Consider the following 21,751-nt stretch of genomic DNA (forward strand, 5'->3'; position numbering starts at 1 on the left):
CAAGTGTATTGATACATTGCACTTCTTAGTTATATTTGTCAATAAAGAAAAATATTGCTCCTAAATAGCATTTTGTTAATTGTATCTTTAAATTAGACTTATTTTAATATATATAAGATAACGATTTTTTCTTGCAGAAATCAGGATTATATTAAAAAGAGTCATCAGTTTCTTCAACTTTTTATATAAAATAATTTTTTTATTTTGAGTTTATTGGATGCTTCAGTTTTTTATTTTTATTTTTTAAGCAGGTATTTGTTATTGAAAATCAAAACTGAAAATCATAATGTTTAATAATTTTTATCTTTTTTATATATACACAAATTAAACACTAATTTGCTTTTTTAATGTCATTTGTTCAAAATTTAGGGGATGGTTTTGGTAAGTTTATAATGGCATTGTTAGCTGATCATTTATAGTGGTAAACTAATCCTTTTTTTAATAATTGGCATTTAAAATGTTGTGTGCATGTATGTGCATATGTATCGTTTGAGCTACTTGGTATGTGTGTATGAATGCCAGTTGTTACAGTGTTTATTTATACATATTTTTATTGAGGAGAAACCATTTGAAATGTTTAAAGTTTTTTTTTTTTTTCAGTATTTGTTGTCCAGTGCATGTTTGCTGAATCGTTAAACTGATTGATTTATTCAACAAGGATAGTGAATAATTTTGAACCATTTAGTAACATGCCTGTGTACATGCACACACACATACATACATACATATGTGTATTTCTGTATGCATATATGTGTGTTTGTTATTTTTCTGTCACGTCTAAAATGACAATTTTCGAATTATATATGTTGAATATTTTCATTATTTAATATGCGCGTGTGCATGTGAGAGAGGGAGAGGAGAGGAGAGACAGAGATTTCGTTTTCATCTATGTATTTTTATTCTATATGTTCATCTTTTTAATGATATTAAGTAAATTAATAAGTCCCAAGCTATCTTCATGAAGGACAAAAATTCTACTTCCCCTGGACCCTTGTCTGGAATATCTGCTAACTCTACTAGTTCATTGCCACAGGTTCATGTACCAAGTCGCTGGGAGAAAATGGAAACCACTGAAGAAAAATTAGGTATGTTAGGAATGGATATTTTTACTAACTTTTATAGTTTGATCAATTTAATAAGGTAAACTTACCAGAACATATACTGTTGTACTGTTTACTTACATGCACCACTACGTATGTATGTACACACTATGGATGTGTGGTTGTAAGAAGTACTAGATAACTGACTCATATGATATTTATTATTTAGCACTGGTCTAGATGTATTTTTTTATTTGAAGCTGCCCCTGCACCCTTCTAGATTTTAAAATTGTAATATATTGAAAGAATGTAATATTTCACCTATATTCACCTTGGTTTCTATAAATTTAAATAGATATATAAGTATTAGTTAAAATAATTCAAAAGGATATTAATTCTTCATAATAATAATAAATCCTGCAGTAGATGAACTATATCCTAAATCAAATTTTGGTTTTGGTTTCTAGCTTGGGAAGGTATAAAAAATAAATACATTTTCTGATAACTTTGATATTAATGGAAGTCAGATGCTCATGAAAAATTTTGAGGTTCCAAGCATTATAACTTGAATACAACTGCTAAGGGTATGGAAGATGCAGATGGATATTTTGTTATGTAAAGTACTGTTAACACACAATTCAATGGTAACATTGTCCATGTTTCACAGTAGCCACAACATATATATAGCTGCTCACATAATATGCTTAATATATGAATCTCCATTTTTGAGAGATGATCTGGAGCACATTATCACCTGTGTGATACTTCTGTATGCTGACAGTATGTGTTCGATGCTCCTATCTCGTTCAGAGTAGAATGGCTCAGTCGGATAGTGTAGTGTAGAACCCCAAATGAAGAGCTTACATTCACATCACAAAGAAATAACTGAGGCTGATAAATAAACACAATGCTTCACGTTTAACTTCCAGGACTGAGTTATTTTAAAGAAACCCAGAGTTTAGAAATTAAAAAATCTTTTAATAATTTTCATAGATATTAATATTGCTATATTATAGTAAAGTTTATAGTTATGACTTAAGGTACTGTTGGTATAATTATATATTAAAATATAGCAAAAGCTTAATAGTTCAGTACCTACCGCTTAAACTGTTTATCACAAAATTCGTGTAAAGGAGATGGATGTAATTACTACATCAGTAATTAAAATAGAGCCCAGAGGAAAACAAAATGCATTCCTTCTTCCTATGGTTGTCATATATTAATTTAGTGAAGTAAACTGCTAAGAAGGATAAAATGTAGAAAGTCAAGTGTCGAAATGGAAGACTTTCAATTTTCCAGTATATCTGCATGAGTTAAGTAAATTGGCCAATTTTTATAAAGAAATAACAGAAATTAAGTGAGTTTTTTTGAATCATCATCAGTTGACTAATTTCGAGCAAGTGAAGGAGGAGTTTTTAAAGTTGTTCCAGTTCCTGTGATGCTAACACGTATTGTTTATATGAATTTGAACTGATGCTATGTTTTATTAATTTAATATAATGTTTTATTAATATTTTAATATTTACAAATTTGTGGAATTATTTGTAGAGCTGTTAGATTTCAATCCATTGCCACTAATTTCTTTGTCACATTTCTCTTAATGCCCTCCTGTATATCACCAAAGCATTTTATTATTATTATCTTATATTATTTCTCCCTGATTGGGGGTTCCACCTTGTGACGGGTATTGCTACCAAGCAAACAGAGTGGTTGTTGTTGTTGTTGTTGTCTAGTGTTACTGTTGGTTGAGGAACTCTGACTATCCTACAGGTGTTCAGGATTACGACTTTATGGAATTAGTTGTAGGTGTTCGCTGGGAGACCTATTGCTGCTACGCTGTTATGTAGGGTCTTTGGCACCATACCCCTGGTTGACACGATGACCGGGATGGCCATAACTTGTTGCATGTGCCACATCTCTTTGATCTCCTGTCTTAGGTTTGTGTACTTCCTGATTTTTTCCCCCATTGGTTTTCTGCAGGTTGCCAGTGTTGTGTACCGCTATGTCAATCAGATAGGTAGCCCTTTCCTACTTATCCACAAGGGTTATGTCCGGTCTATTGTGTGGTATTGTCTTATCCGTTATTATGGTGTGGTCCGGGGTTCGTACTTTTATTACGGTACACTTTCTTCGAGCAACTGGTATTTCCTTGCTAGCTTCTGATGTATTATCCTGGCTACCTGGTTGTCTCTGAGTGTACTCAGTCTGGGTGATCACCTTGCATTCCGTGGTGATTGGATTGTTTCTGAGGCTAGCTGGCAGCATGTGTCATTGGACACTCCGGATTCCTTGGCGATGTATTTTCTATAGTTTCTGGTGTTGTTTACCTGGTCTTGGATGGCGAGCATGAATCCTTCAATCTCGGGGAAGGTCCCGCTCATGAGCCATGCATTGGAAGCAGTTTTATCTGTGTGATCTTGATGGAGATCATTGTAGTGTCTGCCATGGAATGTCTTCTCTGTCGATCTTTCTATTTTCGTTTGTGCATCCTGGTTGGGAGGGGATTCCTCGCTTAGGTTGAGTAGGGTATACCACTTATCTACCTTCGTTATGGCCTGGTGGAGTGCTGTGTGTGTTTCTGGAAGTAATCCTTGAAGTTAGCAATCGATGTTTTCTGTTGCTTGATGGGGTCTATCAGGCCCCTTCCTCCTTTCCGAGCAATTGTCAGTCTCTCCACAACTGACTTTAGGTAGCGTTGGCAGCTCTTGTCTTTCTCATGATATCCTCCAGCTCGGTGTTAGTCCAATCTGTGACCCCAAAGTAGTATGTTAGCACTGGGACTGCATAGGTGTTTATGGCTGTAACTGTGTTCCCTCTGTTCAGCTTTGAATCAATGATGGTATTTTTCGGTCAGGCAGGCATTAATTTCCTTGTGCTGTGACTGCTGAGCCTGCATCATCCCGAAGTATTTGTAGACCTCTCCCTCTGCCACGGCTTCGATCTCTTTACCAGTCTGCTGCTGGTCATTTTGGTTGACTAATTTTCCCTGGTGCAATCTGTGGGTCTTGAATTTTTCTAGGCCAAATTCCATCCTAATATCATTGGTGGATTCTTCGGTGATCTGGACTAGTTTCTGGAGGTGCTTCTCGGTTCCCCCATAGAGCTCGATGTCATCCCTGTACATCAGGTGGGTGAGGGTGTACAGGTTTTTCCCTTCCTTCTTTGAGGTTATATCCGTACTTGCTGCTGTTGAGCATGGGGGATAGCAGGTTAAGTGCTAGATAGCACCACAGTGGATTCAGGGCATCTCCCTGAAAGAGTGGGGATTGGCCTGGTTGTGATGTTCTTGACCTTAATGGTGTTACAGTGGTGTCTCGCAATTTGACTATAATCTGTCGCCGAATTAGAGTCGAATTGCGGGTCAATATTTTCCATATAAGTTTATGGAAAATTGTTTAATTCATTGTCGGAGAGAAATACACAGTATTATTGACTTTACTATATTCTACCATATAACAAACGAAATTACAAAATACATAATGAGTACATACATTTCATTGAGCCTTAGATGTTGGAAGGATGTTTTATTTATCTTGTTCTACTCTTTCTCTTCTCCTCTTGGCTTGAATGGGGATGAGGAATTGATCAAGGGTGGACTGTCTCTCCCTCTTTTTCAAGATAGCCTTGAAGTGATGCATAGTAGTGTTGTTAAACAAGTCTGTCATTCTAGTTACAACAGCAGTGTTGGAGTGCCATTTTAAACAAGCAGATTGCACCTTCTCCCAATGGAATAAAATTTCTTTAATGGCAGCTGTTGGCATCAGCCCTTTTTCCCTGTCTTCTTCTTCAAGTGACATTTCCTTTTCTCTCTCTTTTGCTTCCTGTTCACTGAGTGTTTTGATTTCTTCCACGGTTGGTTCGTCATTGTGATCCTCCACAAACTTTCCACATCAGCCTCATCAACTTCTCCTATGTCAAGGTTCTGTGCCGTCGAAATGATTTCTCGCATGGCCGCAGTTGCTTCTGATTCTGCAGCGGCTTGGACTGCATTGTTGTCATCCCGAAAAAAAGGAAGGAACGAGTTTCTTCCATGATACACGAAAGGTCCTCTGTGTCATTGCCTCCAAGGCAGTTTTAATAAAGAAAATGGCATGAAGAATATTGAACTCAGTCTTCCAGAACTCCTTCAGTGTCTTATCAGAAGAATGAGTCATGTCAAAAAGCTGTGAAAACAAAGCCTTGGTGTAAAGTTTTTTAAAACAGGCAATTACTTCTTGATCCATGGGTTGGATCAGTGATGTGGTGTTTGGAGGCAAAAACTGGACTTTGATGAAATCAAAGTCAATTTCAAGAATGTTTGCCAAGTCTTGGGGTGGGCACTAGCATTGTCAAGAATCAGCAGTGCTTTCAAGGGTAAATTGTTGTCAATGAGGAATTTTTTTACGCTCGGGGCAAACTCCTCAAAAATCCAATCTTTGAAGACTTTCTGGTCTACCCAGGCTTTTGCATTGGATCTCCACATCACCGGCAGTTTGGACTTGATGATTTTCTTCCCAAAGCAGCGAGGATTTTTAGAGTGGTAAACGAGAAGTGGCTTTACTTTAAAGTCTCCCCTTGCATTTGCTGCCAATAACAAGGTAAGCCTATCTTTCATAGGCTTATGTCCTGGGAGCGTCACTTCTTCTTGCGTGATGTATGTTCGATTTGGTAAGCGCTTCCAAAATAACCCAGTTTCATCCCCGTTAAAAATTTGCTGCGGCAAATAGCCTTCCTTCATGATTAAATCTTCAAATTTTTTCAAGAACTCTTCTGCAGCCTTTTTATCTGCACTAGCTGCTTCCCCATGTCTGAGAACACTGTGGATACCTGTTCTACCTTTGAATCTGTGAAACCATCCACGACTTGCCTTGAATTCATCAGTTTGATCTGAGATACGTCCTGGAATTTTCTTCTGCAATTCTTCAAAAATTAACCTAGCCTTCTCACAGATCATTGCATGAGTCACTGGATCTCCTTTCATCTGTCTTTCTCTAATCCAGGTAAGAAGCAGCTTTTCCATTTCTTCATTGATTAAATATCTGTTTCTGTCAGAAATTTTCATTGCTCCAGCGAACATCCTAGCACCTATAATCTTGTCTCTTTGTTGCCAAAAAGTTGCCACGGTTGACCCAGGGACGCCATACTCTTGAGCTACATCTGTAATTGTTCTACCTTTCTGCACTTTTTCTATAATTTCTTTCTTCTTTTCTATGCTCAACCAAGTGTGTTTCTTTCCTGAATTATTCCGCTGTTCACTTCTCTTTGGACCCATTATCAAATTTCACTCAAAAAATAATAACTGCCAAAGCACAAAATTTTTTAATTTATGAGAAATGCAGAATTATAAATTAGCACAAACAACTAGAGCAAACGTGAACTCAGACTACGATTATTAATGAGATAATGTTGTCTCATAACTGAGGAAGAACTGACGACATACCTGTAGCTATCTTTGAGGGCGGCTAACGTAGCTGAACGATTGAGCGATCTATTGCCGCTTTATCTATCATTGGTTAAATTTACTCTCGCTCTTTAATACCATTGGTTAAAATGTATGAAGCAGCCGTCACTATTTAGTGACGTTAAACGCAGTTACGTAGTCCAGCAAAGAATTCTATCGTGCCATATCATGTAGCGTTTACACTGGCCCTCGAAATCCGACTGTCGAATAGCGGTATGTCAAATTGCGAGGCACCACCTGTACATCATTTCTCCTAGGAAGTTCGTCTCTATCGGATTGACTCTGTAGATGTTCAGCACCTCTATGAGGCACAGAATCGAAGGCCTTGCTGTAATTGATGTAGACTGTGTACATGCGGCACTTCTTGTAGGCTTGTACTGTGGCATCTATGGTTAATTGCTTCTTGCGTCCTTTGCTCGGCCACTTACATCCTTTTTGCTGTTCGACCATTATGTTGTGGCTCTCCAAGTGGTCTGATATCTTCCTGGTTTTGCAACTGGTCAGGATCTTGTACATTGTTGGGAGGCAGGTGATTGACCTGTATTTCACTGGGTTTCTTGTATCTTCGCCTTTGGCCTTCAGATATGTGCTTCCTTGAGTGAAAACTTAAAAAAAAAATAAATGGAAATTTAAAAATTAGCAGTTTTCATATTTCAAATGATGTGTTTAAAGTGATATGCTAATTTTCTTTTAACTTGTTCATTCTGTTCATGTTAACCAAGTTATAGATTTAAATCCAGTGTTGGTTGGGTTGTTACAATGGAGGTATTGACTTCCCTCCTTGAGTGCCTTAATTTGCTTTCAAGATAATTTTTGCCCTAGTTTCTAGAGTTAGCACAGAGAAGGGTAACAATATTGGGTGCAATATTGTTACTTTGTTAAGGGGGTAGGCGCACCCCCTTAACAAAGGGGGTGCACCTACCAAGATAAGCTTAAGTTCTGCAAATTGCAGTGTCTGGAGACTAGGCACCTCTTCCTCTTACTCAGATTACAAATCTGAAGAGGTATAAACTCAAATTGAGGAAAGACAGTTGCAGAATAGATGTGTGTAAATTTGTCTTTAGCCAGCAGTAGTTTATTGCCGGAATAAACTTCCATCCGCCGTGAAGATGATAGCTTAAATAAATTCAAGCAAGAAATGGACAAACTTTTGGAGCACATGGATGGGTGAAATGGGAAGTGGGGTTTTTTTTTTTTTTTTTTTTTTTGTTTGCTTGATTTCTTGCATCATATGCCTCTACTAATGCTAATGTGACCTTTCTTGATCTTTATTATATGTGAGATTGTGGAGTAAATTTAATGAAAAAAATCAAATAAATAAATACAAGCAAATTTTAAATACATTACTGTATTAGTCCAATCACAATGATGAATGTTCTGTGCCCAATATAGATCAATTAATCTTGGTCTTATGTCCACCTTAGACAAATACTGTAATCCATGGTTCAGCCTAAATTGCCAGTATCTTTATAAATTGTATAAATCACCAAATAGGTGAATCTGCTATGAATTTAAAAATCAATCACTGCCAAGTCTGCTATTCACCGGCTTCTTGTCAGCTGGCAGGTTATTATCAGTGAACTGCCATGCAGTTTTTTGTAGAAAGTTTTTTGTGCGTTCAAACACACAAACAGAAAAACTTCTGTTTAAACACACTTGTGGTGCATTCTCCCAATAAATGTGTTGTGCTAACTTTATTTAATATAATTAAATAAGGTTATACTATATATATATAGTTATATTAAATAAGGAGATTTTTAATTCAAAAATTAGACAAGTAAAAGCAATAATGTTAAGTGCATTATTGCATTGAAGAAAGACCATTAGACGAATCTGAGCAATCTTCATGTTTTTAAAACCTGTGGTCACCCTTCTTACCCTCTGTTATATTACTGGTGTTTTCCTTTCTGCATGAAAAATTTTTCATATCCGGCCAATCCCTGCATTATGTATTATTTATACAGTTGCGTGTAATATTTTCCTTTCAAGTGGCTTACATGGTTAATCTTTTGCATTAAATTATTTTTGTATTATTTATAAATGGGGGAAAATTTTATTTTTTTTGCTCTTTGTTAAAATCCAGGGTGATCCTTGTAGATTTGGTATTACTGAATTCAAATATGGCAACCATATTGCTGAAACACCCACCAATTTTAGGGGAGAAGGGATTAAAGTCAAAATTTCTAGTAAAAAAGAATTCATATATTTTAAGAAAATATTACATACACTACTAAATATGAAGTGGGCCTATTAACTTTATTCTATTTACAGAAATGTTTATCTGCTAACACAACACTTATTTTGTTGTGTTTTATCTTTTATAATCATTCATTTGTGTCTCCCGTACAAGATTCCAACAGTAGTCTGCCAACATATTTGGACTCCAATTTTCCTTGTATTTGAGAAATATCTTACTGAAACCTTTAACTGCATTCATCAGAGACCACTCCCAAGTTTTCAATTAAAAAAAAGTCTAAATGGGAATGTTGGAAACAAAGCTTTAACAGCAAGTCTTGGTTTTTGGTCATTAACCTATGATATTCAAAAACTGAGGGTGATGAGAACTTTTTAAGCACATATCTGAGTTTTTGAACACATTTCCTTCGAGAATCTGTGGAAATTATTTCAGGGAGGAAATTGATGCCAACCAGTATAAAATTTCAGACATATAATCAAACATTTTTCATGTATTCATGTACTGGGCATTGTCTGTCTACCACCCTCAATCAATTTTTCTAAAGTGGCATCATAATTCAAAAAATTACAAATGTTGGCTTTTTGGCATGGAATGCAATTTTTTATTAAACAACAAATAATATCCCAAGTATGGATTCTCTCTCTCTCTCTCTCTCTCTCTCTCTCTCTCTCTCTCTCTCTCTCTCTCTCTCTCTCTCTCTCTCTCTCTCTCTCTCTCTCTCTCTCTCCTATTTGTTGTAACTGACACAAATTGAATTTTCTTTTTGTTGGGAAATCACTCTTGCCAATGGAAATTCACAGCAAAAGTTCATGAGTTATGTGGATTTAGTATTATTGTCAAATAAATGATAATGAATTGTAACCACCTTGTATATGCATAAAAGTATTAACTGCATGTTGCATATATTGCATTAGTAATTTTCTTTTCTTTCGTCTGAAACTGAAGTATAAAACTAAGGATATGAATCTAATAATCAGTTGGTTTCATATAATTAAAGTACAGTTTTATCCATTTGCCTGCACCATAAACGATAAAAAATTTTAAACTCGCTCTTCTTTTGGACACTTTCATAAAAATCATTTTATTCTTTTTTTCTACTAGTATTTTTAAAATAAAAATAATATTGATACCATAAGATAATTTTTTGGTTCCTCATATTTTATAGACCAGCTGGATGGGCTGCGTGTGACGAAGAGGAAACATTCTTCCATTGAAGATTATCTCCAGCTTCCAGATGATTATGAAGAAAGAGAGTGTCAACCTGGAAAAAAGAGGGTTAGTTTATTACAAAGTTTAAAAAATATATATTTTAATTTTTGTATATTTTATCACAGTTTAAATTTTTATCATATTTCATTTGTGTTGAGTGCTTATTCGGGTTATTTATAACGTTTTTTGATATTTTTTCAAGCAGTGAGGTTTTTACGTACCATAATTTTGTTTATATAATATTATATATATCACTTTCTAACAAATCAATCGTACTTTAAAATTTTATATGGTTTTTTTGACAGTGAAAATTAAATTAGTATTGCTTATAAGTTACTTTTTGTTAACCATCTTCAAGTGTGCTAATTAAAGATACTTACTTCCAGACCAGACTCTGTCCAGTTATTTTGTTCTGGAATGTAATAAATGTTCAGAAAATCAGAGGCTGGTCATGGTCATATGCTAATTTTTTAATAGCTTCTGTAATGCTGAAATTGCTAGCACTCTTCTTGTATGGTTGTCCCAGAGTATAAACAGAAATTAGCCACTTCAGTGATTTCAACTGTAAAGGCTGCAAGAGAAGTTGGGCCCTCTCAAAACTAGGCTTACATGATACTGAATTACAGTTTAAATGAGGAATAAAAATTCTCTTAAAATATAGTAAACTCTTGATTTAACAGACTGGAAATAACATACACTGTTGTGGAACCAGGCTTTTCATCTGTATGGGACTCATGCTTCAGCCTGATGATAAGCACCAACATTTAAAATATTTTAAATTTATAATGAATTAAATTTAACTCAGTGCTTATGGTGATTGCCTCACTTTCTTTTATCAATAACGCTATCAAATAGAAGAACTGAAATACTGAATAACTGTACCTGTTACAAAGTTTTCCATGCCATTTTAGCAACTTTGGAGACTACATGTATTTATATTTTGCGAATACATTTTTTTGTGCATAAACTTTTTTTGGAACAATCCTTATCCCCATTAAATAGTTCATTAGCATGTTGAATGTGTAGAATGCATAGAATATTTTTTGACTGAAAATAAAACTGAAAGAGAAAAATTCACAGCTCTATTCACTGACGTGCTAAATCAGGTCCTGAATTTCATATTAGGGTCTGATTTGTCTCTTTCAAATATTGCTACGTTTTTACAATGAATGTTAAGTATGTAAATGTGTATTAATATATAAAGTATTTAAAAAGAATTTTATTTTTAATAAAATTTGTCTCATTTTATAATAAAACCAAGACCCATTTCAGCTTCAGTGGTGGGTCTTGGTGGGAGGTGGGATAATCCCCTCACATAGGCCACTCACACATATACAATAACTGATTTTCATAACAACATTAGAATATCAGCATTTCTTACTGATTGTAGGTAAAATACATAATTGGAGGATTAAAAGTTGAGGCCCTCTTGTACTGGAACTTCAGTTTTTGAATTTCTTAAATGATATTAACAAAGAGATATTATAGGGCATGTGAAAATCTAAATAATATGTATAGATTGGAAAGAAGAATAATTGACCACTGCCAGGCAGCACTCCTCATGAAGAGTTGGACAGGCTTCACTGACAGTCCATTAAGTGCCAGCATTCGTTTTAATGCTGCAAAATTCCGGTTTTGCACTTGAAGATTGTGAACTTGACAGATATGAAGTTCTTTTTGTTGTGCAGACTGATGTCAAGGATAGTCCACCATGTGCTGTTGTCAAGTATATGCTTGTAAAGATAGGGAAGTCATAATTGCACCGTATAACCTAATTGTGCAGCTGGACATGGAACATTGTCCTGGTATTGAGGTAACATTGAGAGAAAAAAAAAAAAAAAAAGACAGAGAGCTTCTTAAATATGTTAAAAGATGGGCAGGTAGACCTGGAATGAACTGAAGTGAACACTGATATGAGGAGACATTCTGAATATGTGGGCTCTAGAGCCCATTGACTAGGTGCCTTAAAAGGAATCTAGAATCATTGTAAGGCTCTGAGTGAGCATAATAAAATGAATGAAGTCAAAATCTACATTTAATCTAGATCTAGCATCTTTTAATTTTCATTAAAAGAAGCTAGTGTTAGGGACAACCAAATTCAATTTCAGCTGAAGAGCATATATAGATTGGATGATGTGAAGTTTTTCTTTTAGCCAACGAGTTGTTAATTACTGAAATTAGCTGCCAGCAGATGGTTTGGTAAAATTCAATGATCATTCAATGTGAGAATTATAAAATGCATAAAGTGCAAAACTGAATTGCGCAGCTTCACTAAATAGGATGACAGAAACCTTTATTGCATATAATATATATTTTTTAAAGGTCTAAACAATAACACTAGTAAATTTAGATGTGGCCATTGCTTATGATCTCTTTGAAATGTCAAAGAACTACTTGTAACATATGGCTGTTGTTTATTATTTTCTCCCAGTGCAGAAAATGCCCAAGGCTTGCTTGCAACACTGTGGCTAATTATAAGTTATCAGTTATGAGACCATGTGATAATTGATGACTTAAAATGCTACAGGATTTTGCACGTTAGTTGTCTATTTTTTTGTAACGTGATTTTATCACAACATCTAGTAATGATACCATTTTGGATTTGCATGGCCAGTTTTACCTCAGAATCACGACAGTGATTCTGATATGGTGGGGGGGGGACATGCTTTCGGGATCAAGACAAGTTGGGCATCTGCTAAATATCATGCTAGATAAACCCATTGAATAAATGAATGGTAAAGAGCATGCCACTTACTGTTCCTGTGATATAACACAATAAACTTAGCTTTTAAATTTTGTTCCTCTGTGCAGGGTATACCCTTAAGCCTTTGGGGGGAAATTATGCAACATATGTGCCTGACGTTCCAGCCAGAGGCAATTTTCATTTAGAAGGTTAGTTGCGCTTTCCCATGACCGATATGTCTCACTGTCGCAGTGATGAGAGTTGACCAACGTCCCAAGAGGATAAACCCAACATTAAAAAAAATTAAAATAACTAAAAGTAAGAGGAAAGTGAAAGGCAAATCAACAAAGACAAAATAGCATAATTTATTGGGTAATTATGTGTTTTTTATTTCTTGCCCAATGTTATTCTGCAAAAATAAATGATCTAAATGTAAATTAAATATCATGTGATAAAATAATTTTGTGACTTAGAAAATAAAACACTGCTATGCTGTGTTAAAGGAATTGTATCAAACTGCAACAAGTAATGCTGAAAAGGTGATAACTACCACCTTCATTAAAATGAAAGTTAAAAATTAATTATATTTTTCATTTGGTGTTCTGATATTTAATTTCACTTTAATGAAGGTGGCAGTTGGCTCCTCCTCCTGCTTGTTGTAGTTGGCAACAATTTCTTTGACATAGTGTTTAATTTTTTAAAGTATCACTGTGTAGACTAAATAGTAGCTCACCAAAATCTTTTTATAATTATAATAAACATTTCAATCAGCAGTATTTGTTATAGTTGGAAAATCTGAAACCTCAAGGTTTGTATTCATATTACCTATGTATTGTTTTAAGTATTAAGAACTGGATTTGTACTCATGTATTTCCTATTAGTTTCCTTCTTTTTTTTTTTTTTTCTTTTTTCTTTTCTTTTCTTTTCTTTTTTCCCTTCAAAACTTCTAATGCTTTAATAACTGCATTGACGGCATGTTAACTCTGTCTTGCATGGTGTGCAAACATAACAGACATGGCACAAGTAACCACTAAAGTAGGACTCACAACACCTGTTCACACACACACACACACACACACACACACACACACACACACACACACACACACACACACACACACACACACACACACACACACACATTCTCCAAGTAGTAAAACTTGGAACTTTGCATTTTATGTGTTTTTAAGAAATCCAAAGGAATTTCTGGCTCAATTCACTGAAAATGAAACTATTTTCTGCTGAAGCATCAGGAATAGCAAAAACAAAACTGAGTACAAACTAATTGATAGTTGGGTGTCACAAGTCACTGGTTCAGTGATTACTTAAGAGGAAATGAACTTGCTTTAGCAGATATTCAGATTTTATCAAAACTTCTATCATGTCCCTCCATGTTGAAATTGAACAGTTATAAAATCCTGATAGCCAGGTTTTTGCTGTTATGTCTTTTTTATACGGTTGCATATAATATTTTCCTTTGGTTAATCCTTTACATAAATATTGACTTATTTTATTTACACTCACCAAAAAATATAATAAATATAAACAATTTTACATATGCGGAGATGGAGAAAACCCCTGATGCCATCAGACAATTAACACTTTACAGCCAGTATAAAATTTCAGAACTGTAATCAAACATGTTTTCATCTGTTCAGATACTAGACATTTTCTATCTACTATTCTCAGTTGATTTCTCTAAAGGGGCATCATAACTCAAACAAATTACAAACGTTGCCCTGTTTTGCATGGACTACAAATATTAAACAGCAAATAATATTCCAAGTAGGTCTCTCTCTCTCTCTCTCTCTCTGCAGCCCATATAATTTTTTTGTTCCAGGTCTTTTAATTTCACCCCTTGTTCCTCTGCTTTTAAAAATTATTTTATATATTAAATAAAATTAAATGCAATTTAATTTCTATAATTATTGAATAAGAATTTTGTAATAAAATTGAGCAAAAAGCTTTAAGAACGTTTATAACTATTATACTGGTAGTGCGATGGCATCATTATTCAGTAGCTCTTTGTGAATCCCTTCAAAACAAGTTGCCCAACTAATTAACCTCAAATAAGTAGTACAACAATTGTACAGAGAAATAGAGTGGGCTAGTAAATTGGAATGTCTTATAATGGGGAATTTTAACTTCCCAAATATTGACTGGAACTTGTGGGTTGGTCACTCGCACACTAGTCAGACTTTTGTGGATTTATTGGATGATTGTTTTCTGCAGCAGCGTGTTCGAGAGGCAACCAGAGAAAGTAATACTCTTGATCTGGTTATCAGCAGTGATCATTCGTGTATTAAGTATTTGCAGATAAAGGAATCACTAGGTGGCAGTGATCACAGTGTACTGATGTGGGATTTACTTAAAGATTTAATTACCGTCAGGGGTAAAGGAAAGGGTTTTTGCTTCCGTAAAAGTGAGTACAGTGGTCTCCGACAGTTTTTAAATTCTGTATAGTGGGATCAACTGACAATGTTACCAACAGTAAATTCTAAGTGGAAAGCATTCAAGGAATTAATCGTGGATGCTACTAAAAGTTTCATACCTATTAAGAAATATTGTTCAAGGTTTAGGCCTAAATGGTTATCTAATGAACTAATGAGACTCGTAACAGAGAAGAAAAATGCATGGGATGCATATAAATTATCAAGAGACTCAGAAGCCTATGGCAGATATAAGCTAGTCTGTAATCAGGTCACAAAGGAGGTTAGGCAGCCGAAGGCAGATTATGCGAAATCCTTGGCAAAAAATGCTAAGACAAACAGCAAGGATTTCTTTACTTATATAAACTCTAAAAGGAAGGGGATGAATCTGATTGGTCCACTTGACATCGATGGTTCGAGTGTTGATGATCCTGCTCAAATAGCAAACAAACTGAATGAGTATTTTGCATCTACATTCACACATGAGGAATTATTAAGGTTTGAAAATGGCAGAAGGTTATCAAATTGTAGCAGGATACTTAATGATTTTGTAATAACTTAGAGCAAAGTGGAGGAGAAATTGTTGAAGTTAAACATAAGAAAAGCACCTGGGGTGGATGGGATCTATCCAGTTATATTAAAGGAGGCGGCAAAGCAACTAAGCAAACCCTTAGCCATAATTATGAGAGCATCCTTGGACTCAGGGGAGGTTCCCACGGACTGGAGATGTGCAAATGTATCCCCAATTCACAAAGGGGGATCGAAGGGTGACACGAGTAATTACAGACCAGTTAGTTTAACTTCTGTTCCGGGTAAAATAATGGAGTCACTGGTTAAAGATGCATTGCAGGATTATCTAGACAAGACTGCAGCAATAATTCAGACACAGCATGGGTTTGTTAAGGGAAAGTCTTGTCTGACGAATTTGATAGGATATTATGATGTGGTTACAAAGGAACTGGATGCAAAAAATAATTTTGATATCATATATTTGGATTTTAGGAAAGCTTTTGACACTGTTGCGCATGGACGACTATTGTACAAATTGGAGCAGAATGGTATTAAGGGTAAGTTGCTACAATGGATAAAAGGATGGTTAAGTGGGAGAAGACAGAGGGTGGTAATCAATGGGTGCTGCTCTTCCTGGACTAATGTTATTAGTGGAGTCCCACAGGGTTCGGTGTTAGGTCCACTGTTGTTTTGTATATTTATCAATGTTATTGATGAAGGTATATCAGGCTTAATGTCGAAGTTTGCAGATGATACAAAGTTGGCAGGGTTGTTAATGACAGTAATGGCAGTGTGCTACTGCAACAGGATCTAGATAATTTGGGCAGATATGCTAAGAAGTGGCAACTGAAGTTTAACCTTGACAAATGCAAAGTACTACATATGGGTAGAAGTAACTCCAGAGAAACGTACCAACTGTGTGGTTCTACACTTAAGGTGGTAGAAAATGAAAAGGACCTGGGAATAATTGTGTAGTCAGATATGAAGTTTTGTGAGCAATGCAGACAGGCTGCCAGGGCAGGTCATGGGGTTTTATCAATGATATATAAGAATTTTGCTAGCAGGGAGAAGGAGGTGATTATCCCTCTGTATAAATAAAGCAATGGTCAGGCCACGCCTTGAGTACTGCATACAGGTCTGGAGGCCTCATTTTAGGAAGGATGTAGATTTACTTGAGCGTGTACAGAGGAGGGCAACAAGATTGGTGAGGGGATGAAGGGATCCTCTTACCAAGAGAGGCTTAAGTTCTGCAAATTGCTGTGGCTGGAGACTAGGCACCTGCGCGTTGATCTGATTGAGGTATATAAGGCCTTGAATGGGTTGAGCACACTGAATTCTGATGGGATCCTTCCATTTGTTCAGATTACAAACTAAGGAGGCATAAATTCAAATTAAGAAAAGACATATGTAGAATAGATGTGAAGAAATTTGCCTTTAGCCAGCGGGTGGTTAATTGCTGGAATAAACTTCCATCTGTCATTGTAGAAGCTGACAGGTTAAATAAATTGAAGGTGGAACTGGACAGGCATTTGGAGGGAATGGTGTGATTTTTTTTTTTTTTTTTTTGGCTGATGCTGCATAAGCTCATACACTTACTTTCTTGCATCACATGCCACTACTACTACTACTACTACTACTACTACTATTACATCTCTAGAAGGTAAAATACACTACTGTTTATTCTTAGTTGAGTGCCACCACCCAGACAGCATTGTTTCAGAGATTGTCTCTCCTGTTTGGTTGGCACGTAGACACCCTAGGAGTGCAAGAGATGTAACAAATTTAATTCCATAATAAATTTATAGGTATGGCTTCAAGATATTGCCCTGAGTACCAGGTGTTATCAAGTAATCAAGCAATGCAGTGTGATCTCATAGTGTACTTCTAATTTATATTTAGTTCTTTCCATTTTTAGAGTTCTTTATTGCTAGGTTTTTGCTAAAAGTAGGCAGCAGAGACCTAGAAAGGAATGTTATCTTTCTTTTTCTTATTATTCATATAACTTAATTAAGCCTACCAATTTAACTGCTGCTTGGTAAATTGGTGCCCTGGCAGGGTCAGAATGAAATGCTATGCATTCTCATACACAAAAGAATGATTATGACCCTTCTAATCTTAAGAAATCAAACATTAGCCAATCTCAGCAGGACTGTCCATTTTTGATAATGCATTCATTATCAAATAAGCCAGTGAATAAACTGTCACTTTTTCTTTCAAAAAATGTCTAGAAAATGGTATTCACTGAAGCTGGTCAGGAGACTACAATCCAAAGATCTACTTGTTGAAACTAAATAGCAAACACTCTGAAGCTGTTTTCAAGCTTTCAACTTTCGGCAGGGTCCCTCTGAAGTTAACTCCTCATGCAACTCTAAACTTCTTCAAGGGTGTTGTCTCTGAGATCTAATGGATGTCACAGAGCCAGAAATTGTACAGGAATAAGAGAATCAAAAGGTTGCACAAGCAAAGTAGATACTTATTAGAAAATATGGTATTCCAGTACCCACAACTAACATCATCTTAACTTTCAGCATACCAACCTTGCCAGATAGTGTGAAAGCAGCCTACCTAAATTGTTGAATCTGCCCATACATTTTGAATTTCTGGCATTTTAAGCATCTTATAAGATACTTTAAGTGCCAGAAATGTGGACATTCACAAACTGCTCTTCAAAGAGTTATTGTATGTCCCAACTGTGGTTTCACAGACTATGCATAAACTGATTGTAATTCCCAAACTGCAAAATGTCAAAATTTTGACAGCAACCATCTAACCTATTCCAGAACATGTGAGCAATGGAGAACAGAAAAACTTATACTGAAATACAAATTAGAACACAAAGTAATATTTTAGGATGGTGGGGGGTTGCAAAGAGCATGTCAGTCATTTGCGAAACATGCTACTGCAACACAAAAATGATAATATAGAAACACAGGCTGAAGCTGTGTTCCTATTGACTGTCCTTGCTGTGATGTGTTTCTCTGTTGTTTTATTTGTTCACATATCAGTCCCCATGAATGTTTCACCTGCTTACTGGTCTTGATTACTACTTAAAACTACATAGCAGTCTTCTAAGCAATCAGTAAGTGCCCAAGCAAGCAATACACCAATTTCAATCCCTTTGGCTGCTACTCCAAACTACTCCACAGAAACAAAAAGAAAGGAATCTAATGTGGGGTGGGGGAAAGTTACCTAGCTATCCACATGGAAATCAATAACAAGCATAAACAAGAAGAAATATTAAAGATCCATGTGGAAAATGATATTGGACATTGTGTCTTTCTTAAAACAGAAAAGACCAAAATAACCTGGGTTACTGGAAGAAAGACATTTGTCTTTTGCTAAACAAATATAGTGCATAATGTATTTCAGTGTAAATGTAGCTGTTTTAATCATATTATAGATGACATTAATGATCTGATTATCCACTAACCCAGCAGGTTCACAATAAACATAATCTGACTCTTCAATTAACACCTTCAGTTGAAAAGTACACTCTTTACCAGTGAGACAGAAACAGTATACCTGCTGCCCATCCTGGTGTGGAAATCCTTGTAGAGGCACCAATGTCATCTAAACATAACCATTAGATAGATCTAGATGCAGTTTCTGTGTGTGGTTGTAGGAATCAGTCTGGCCTTTGTATCATCGTTTAGACTATCTACCCTGTGCTTTTTGACAGATTTCAACACTAACCGTAACCATCCCTATAGAGATCACCTCAACTTCTCAGATGGGGTCAAGTAATTGAAACTGTTCTAGATACTCAGAATCTCACTCTCTTAAACACAGCACTCATACACGTGTGAATTTACCCAATGGATCAACATCGGTCATTGATCTTTCCATTTGTCCTGCAGCTCTATACCTCATCATTAAAGGGACTACTAAATGACCCAATTGTGTGGGTTATTTAGTAATGTCCCTTCAGTAGGTAGTGGTAATGATTACTTTCCAGTCAAGCGCAAGATTCAAACATCAAGTACCATGCAAACAGAAATTCACAGGAAATGAAAATTTTCTAAGGCAGACTGGATAAAATACAAATCATATATTGACACGTTGAGCACATTGCATATCAATTACTAGCTGCAGCATGATTTTATTCTGCAAATGTTGGCACATAAATGCATACTAACTCTTAGTGAAATGAGGCATATAATATCATCAAAAAAGAGAAGAATAAAGCGTAGTATCTGTTTTAGAGGTTTCTACCTCCACCAGTATAACAAATTACAAGAAACTCTGGGCTCTGGGCAAAGGCATATCATATCAGAAAACAAGCTCAGTGCAATTCCTGGGTTCAATTCACTTCAGTACTCACTAAAGACTTGTCTCCAGATTAATAGGGAATAAGATAAAAATTCTAAATGGTAATTCTCATTTATTTTCCCCTGCTTCTTAACTATAATGGGAAGGAATTATCCTTCCCCACTAAATATTGAAATGCTCTTGATATTGCTTTCTGAGTATCAAGTATCGACAGTTCGTCTTTCCAAAAAAAAAAAAATATATATATATATATATATATAGCCTTAACTGCTAATGCATCAATAAAACTCATAGAAACCCAAAATCTTTCCAAAAAATTAAATCCATAGCTGAAAAACAGAAAGTGAGCTTTTGTACAAACCATTGTCTTCCTTATAACCAGACATTCACAATATGCAAACTGAAGAGTTTCATCAGTAGATCTCACAATAGTACTGTTTGTCCTGATGAACATTCATGTAATGTTGCAAAACCTGGAAGACAAAACATTATAGTTTATTCTGTATTTTTATAATTGAATATCCCTGGAGAACACTTATCCTATTTCATGAGGCCATTCAGTTTTGCTCACTTTTCCAGAGCTTGGGAAAGATCACTCAGATCCATAAAGCAATCAGTCACTCTCATTTACTAGCTGTTGTAGTAAAATTCTGGAAAAGATGATTCATGTCCACCTAATATGGTACATTGAATCTCAGAATTTGTTGTAGATAAATCAATAGGGATTCTGTGAAATTGCTCGTTATTCTCCCTAGACTTCATGTTAAAAGCAGAATTGCATATATGTAATGCAGTCATAAGATCGAAACACTTGATAATGGTCTGCATTGATATACAGAAACTCTTTATACTATTTGTCAGTATCATATTTTCACAACCTGTGTAATCTTTGACTATGAGGCAGTCTACCACTATTTATCCAATACTTTCTACACAATAGTACAATTCAGATACACTACCACAGGGATCCACAGGGAACATTGCCAATTTATTTTCAATTAAAATACATTATGTGACAAGCAATATCCAGAGTACTGTAAAGACATACCTCTATGCAAATGACCTTACTATTTCATGCCAGTCTCAGAACATGATCTCTATAGAGTGACAACTTCAATTTACATTGAATAAACTGCTTCTGTGGACAAATAATAATGACTGTCATCTGTCCAAACAAATAAAAGCTTGCAATACATTTCTGCAGGAAGCAAGAATTGCATCCTGATCCTGAATTATGATTAGGGGACATACATTACCTGTTACCAGCTGCATCTGATTCATGGGTTTAATTCTTGCTCCACCAAACTAATCTGATAATTGAAGCTGGTTGGTGGTTTTAGGTACATCAGCAGCTTAGACCATATTGCACCATATTTAATGTTGGGAAATTGTGTGTGTTCTGTTGTACATTTATTGTTTGCTGGACAAAAAAACAGGTTTTCAGAGAAAACCATGCTACCAACTAAATGAGCCAAGTTGGGAAAAACCCATGGAAATTCCTTGTGTCATTGACGAAATTCGAACTCAGGTCTTTTCTGTGTGGTGTGGGGGGAGGACAGTGATTATGCCAACTGTACCATCCATGAGGGGTAGTAAATGAAGCATGCAATGTTACATTTCATGGCATTTAAAGCAGATAAGCTGCTAGGAAAGATAATAATGTTTAGAGTCAAAAAGAATTTTGAATTTTATATTATGCCAGTATGACACTAATATACTTCATTGGATTTTCTGTGTTAAATGGCAAAACCCAAAGCACACACCAAATTGCTTGCATGAGTGTCATATATATTAAGTACCAAAGCAATTAAGTTTTCTTCACTCGACTATGCATTGGACACACACCTTACTCATTTGTCTAACAAGAGGTGACCCTTCTTCATGTCCGCACAATTTTTCTGGCAACTGTACTATTTCCTATACTGTATAAGATACACTTATAGACACAGCATACCCAAAGTTGTTTTTAAAAGC

General features: G+C 35.5%; 1 protein-coding gene across 7 annotated transcripts in view; it reads left to right on the plus strand.

Annotated features, from left to right (window-relative positions):
• LOC150088559 (uncharacterized) overlaps nucleotides 1-21,751 on the plus strand; it is a 478,816-nt gene that overhangs the window by 326,745 nt on the left and 130,320 nt on the right. For 3 of the 7 annotated variants that reach the window (XM_090369560.1, XM_090369561.1, XM_090369564.1), the window contains 2 exons: nucleotides 1,034-1,085; nucleotides 9,843-9,952. The exons of the other annotated variants lie outside the window; for them this stretch is intronic. In XM_090369560.1, coding sequence (XP_090225686.1) covers nucleotides 1,034-1,085; nucleotides 9,843-9,952 — 162 coding nt within the window. The remainder of the gene's footprint in view (nucleotides 1-1,033; nucleotides 1,086-9,842; nucleotides 9,953-21,751) is intronic. 7 annotated transcript variants of the gene reach the window in all.

Source organism: Mastigoproctus giganteus, chromosome 3, assembly GCF_048544385.1.
Source record: "Mastigoproctus giganteus isolate SK-2022 chromosome 3, ASM4854438v1, whole genome shotgun sequence".
NCBI classification, from domain to species: Eukaryota; Metazoa; Arthropoda; class Arachnida; order Uropygi; family Thelyphonidae; genus Mastigoproctus; species Mastigoproctus giganteus.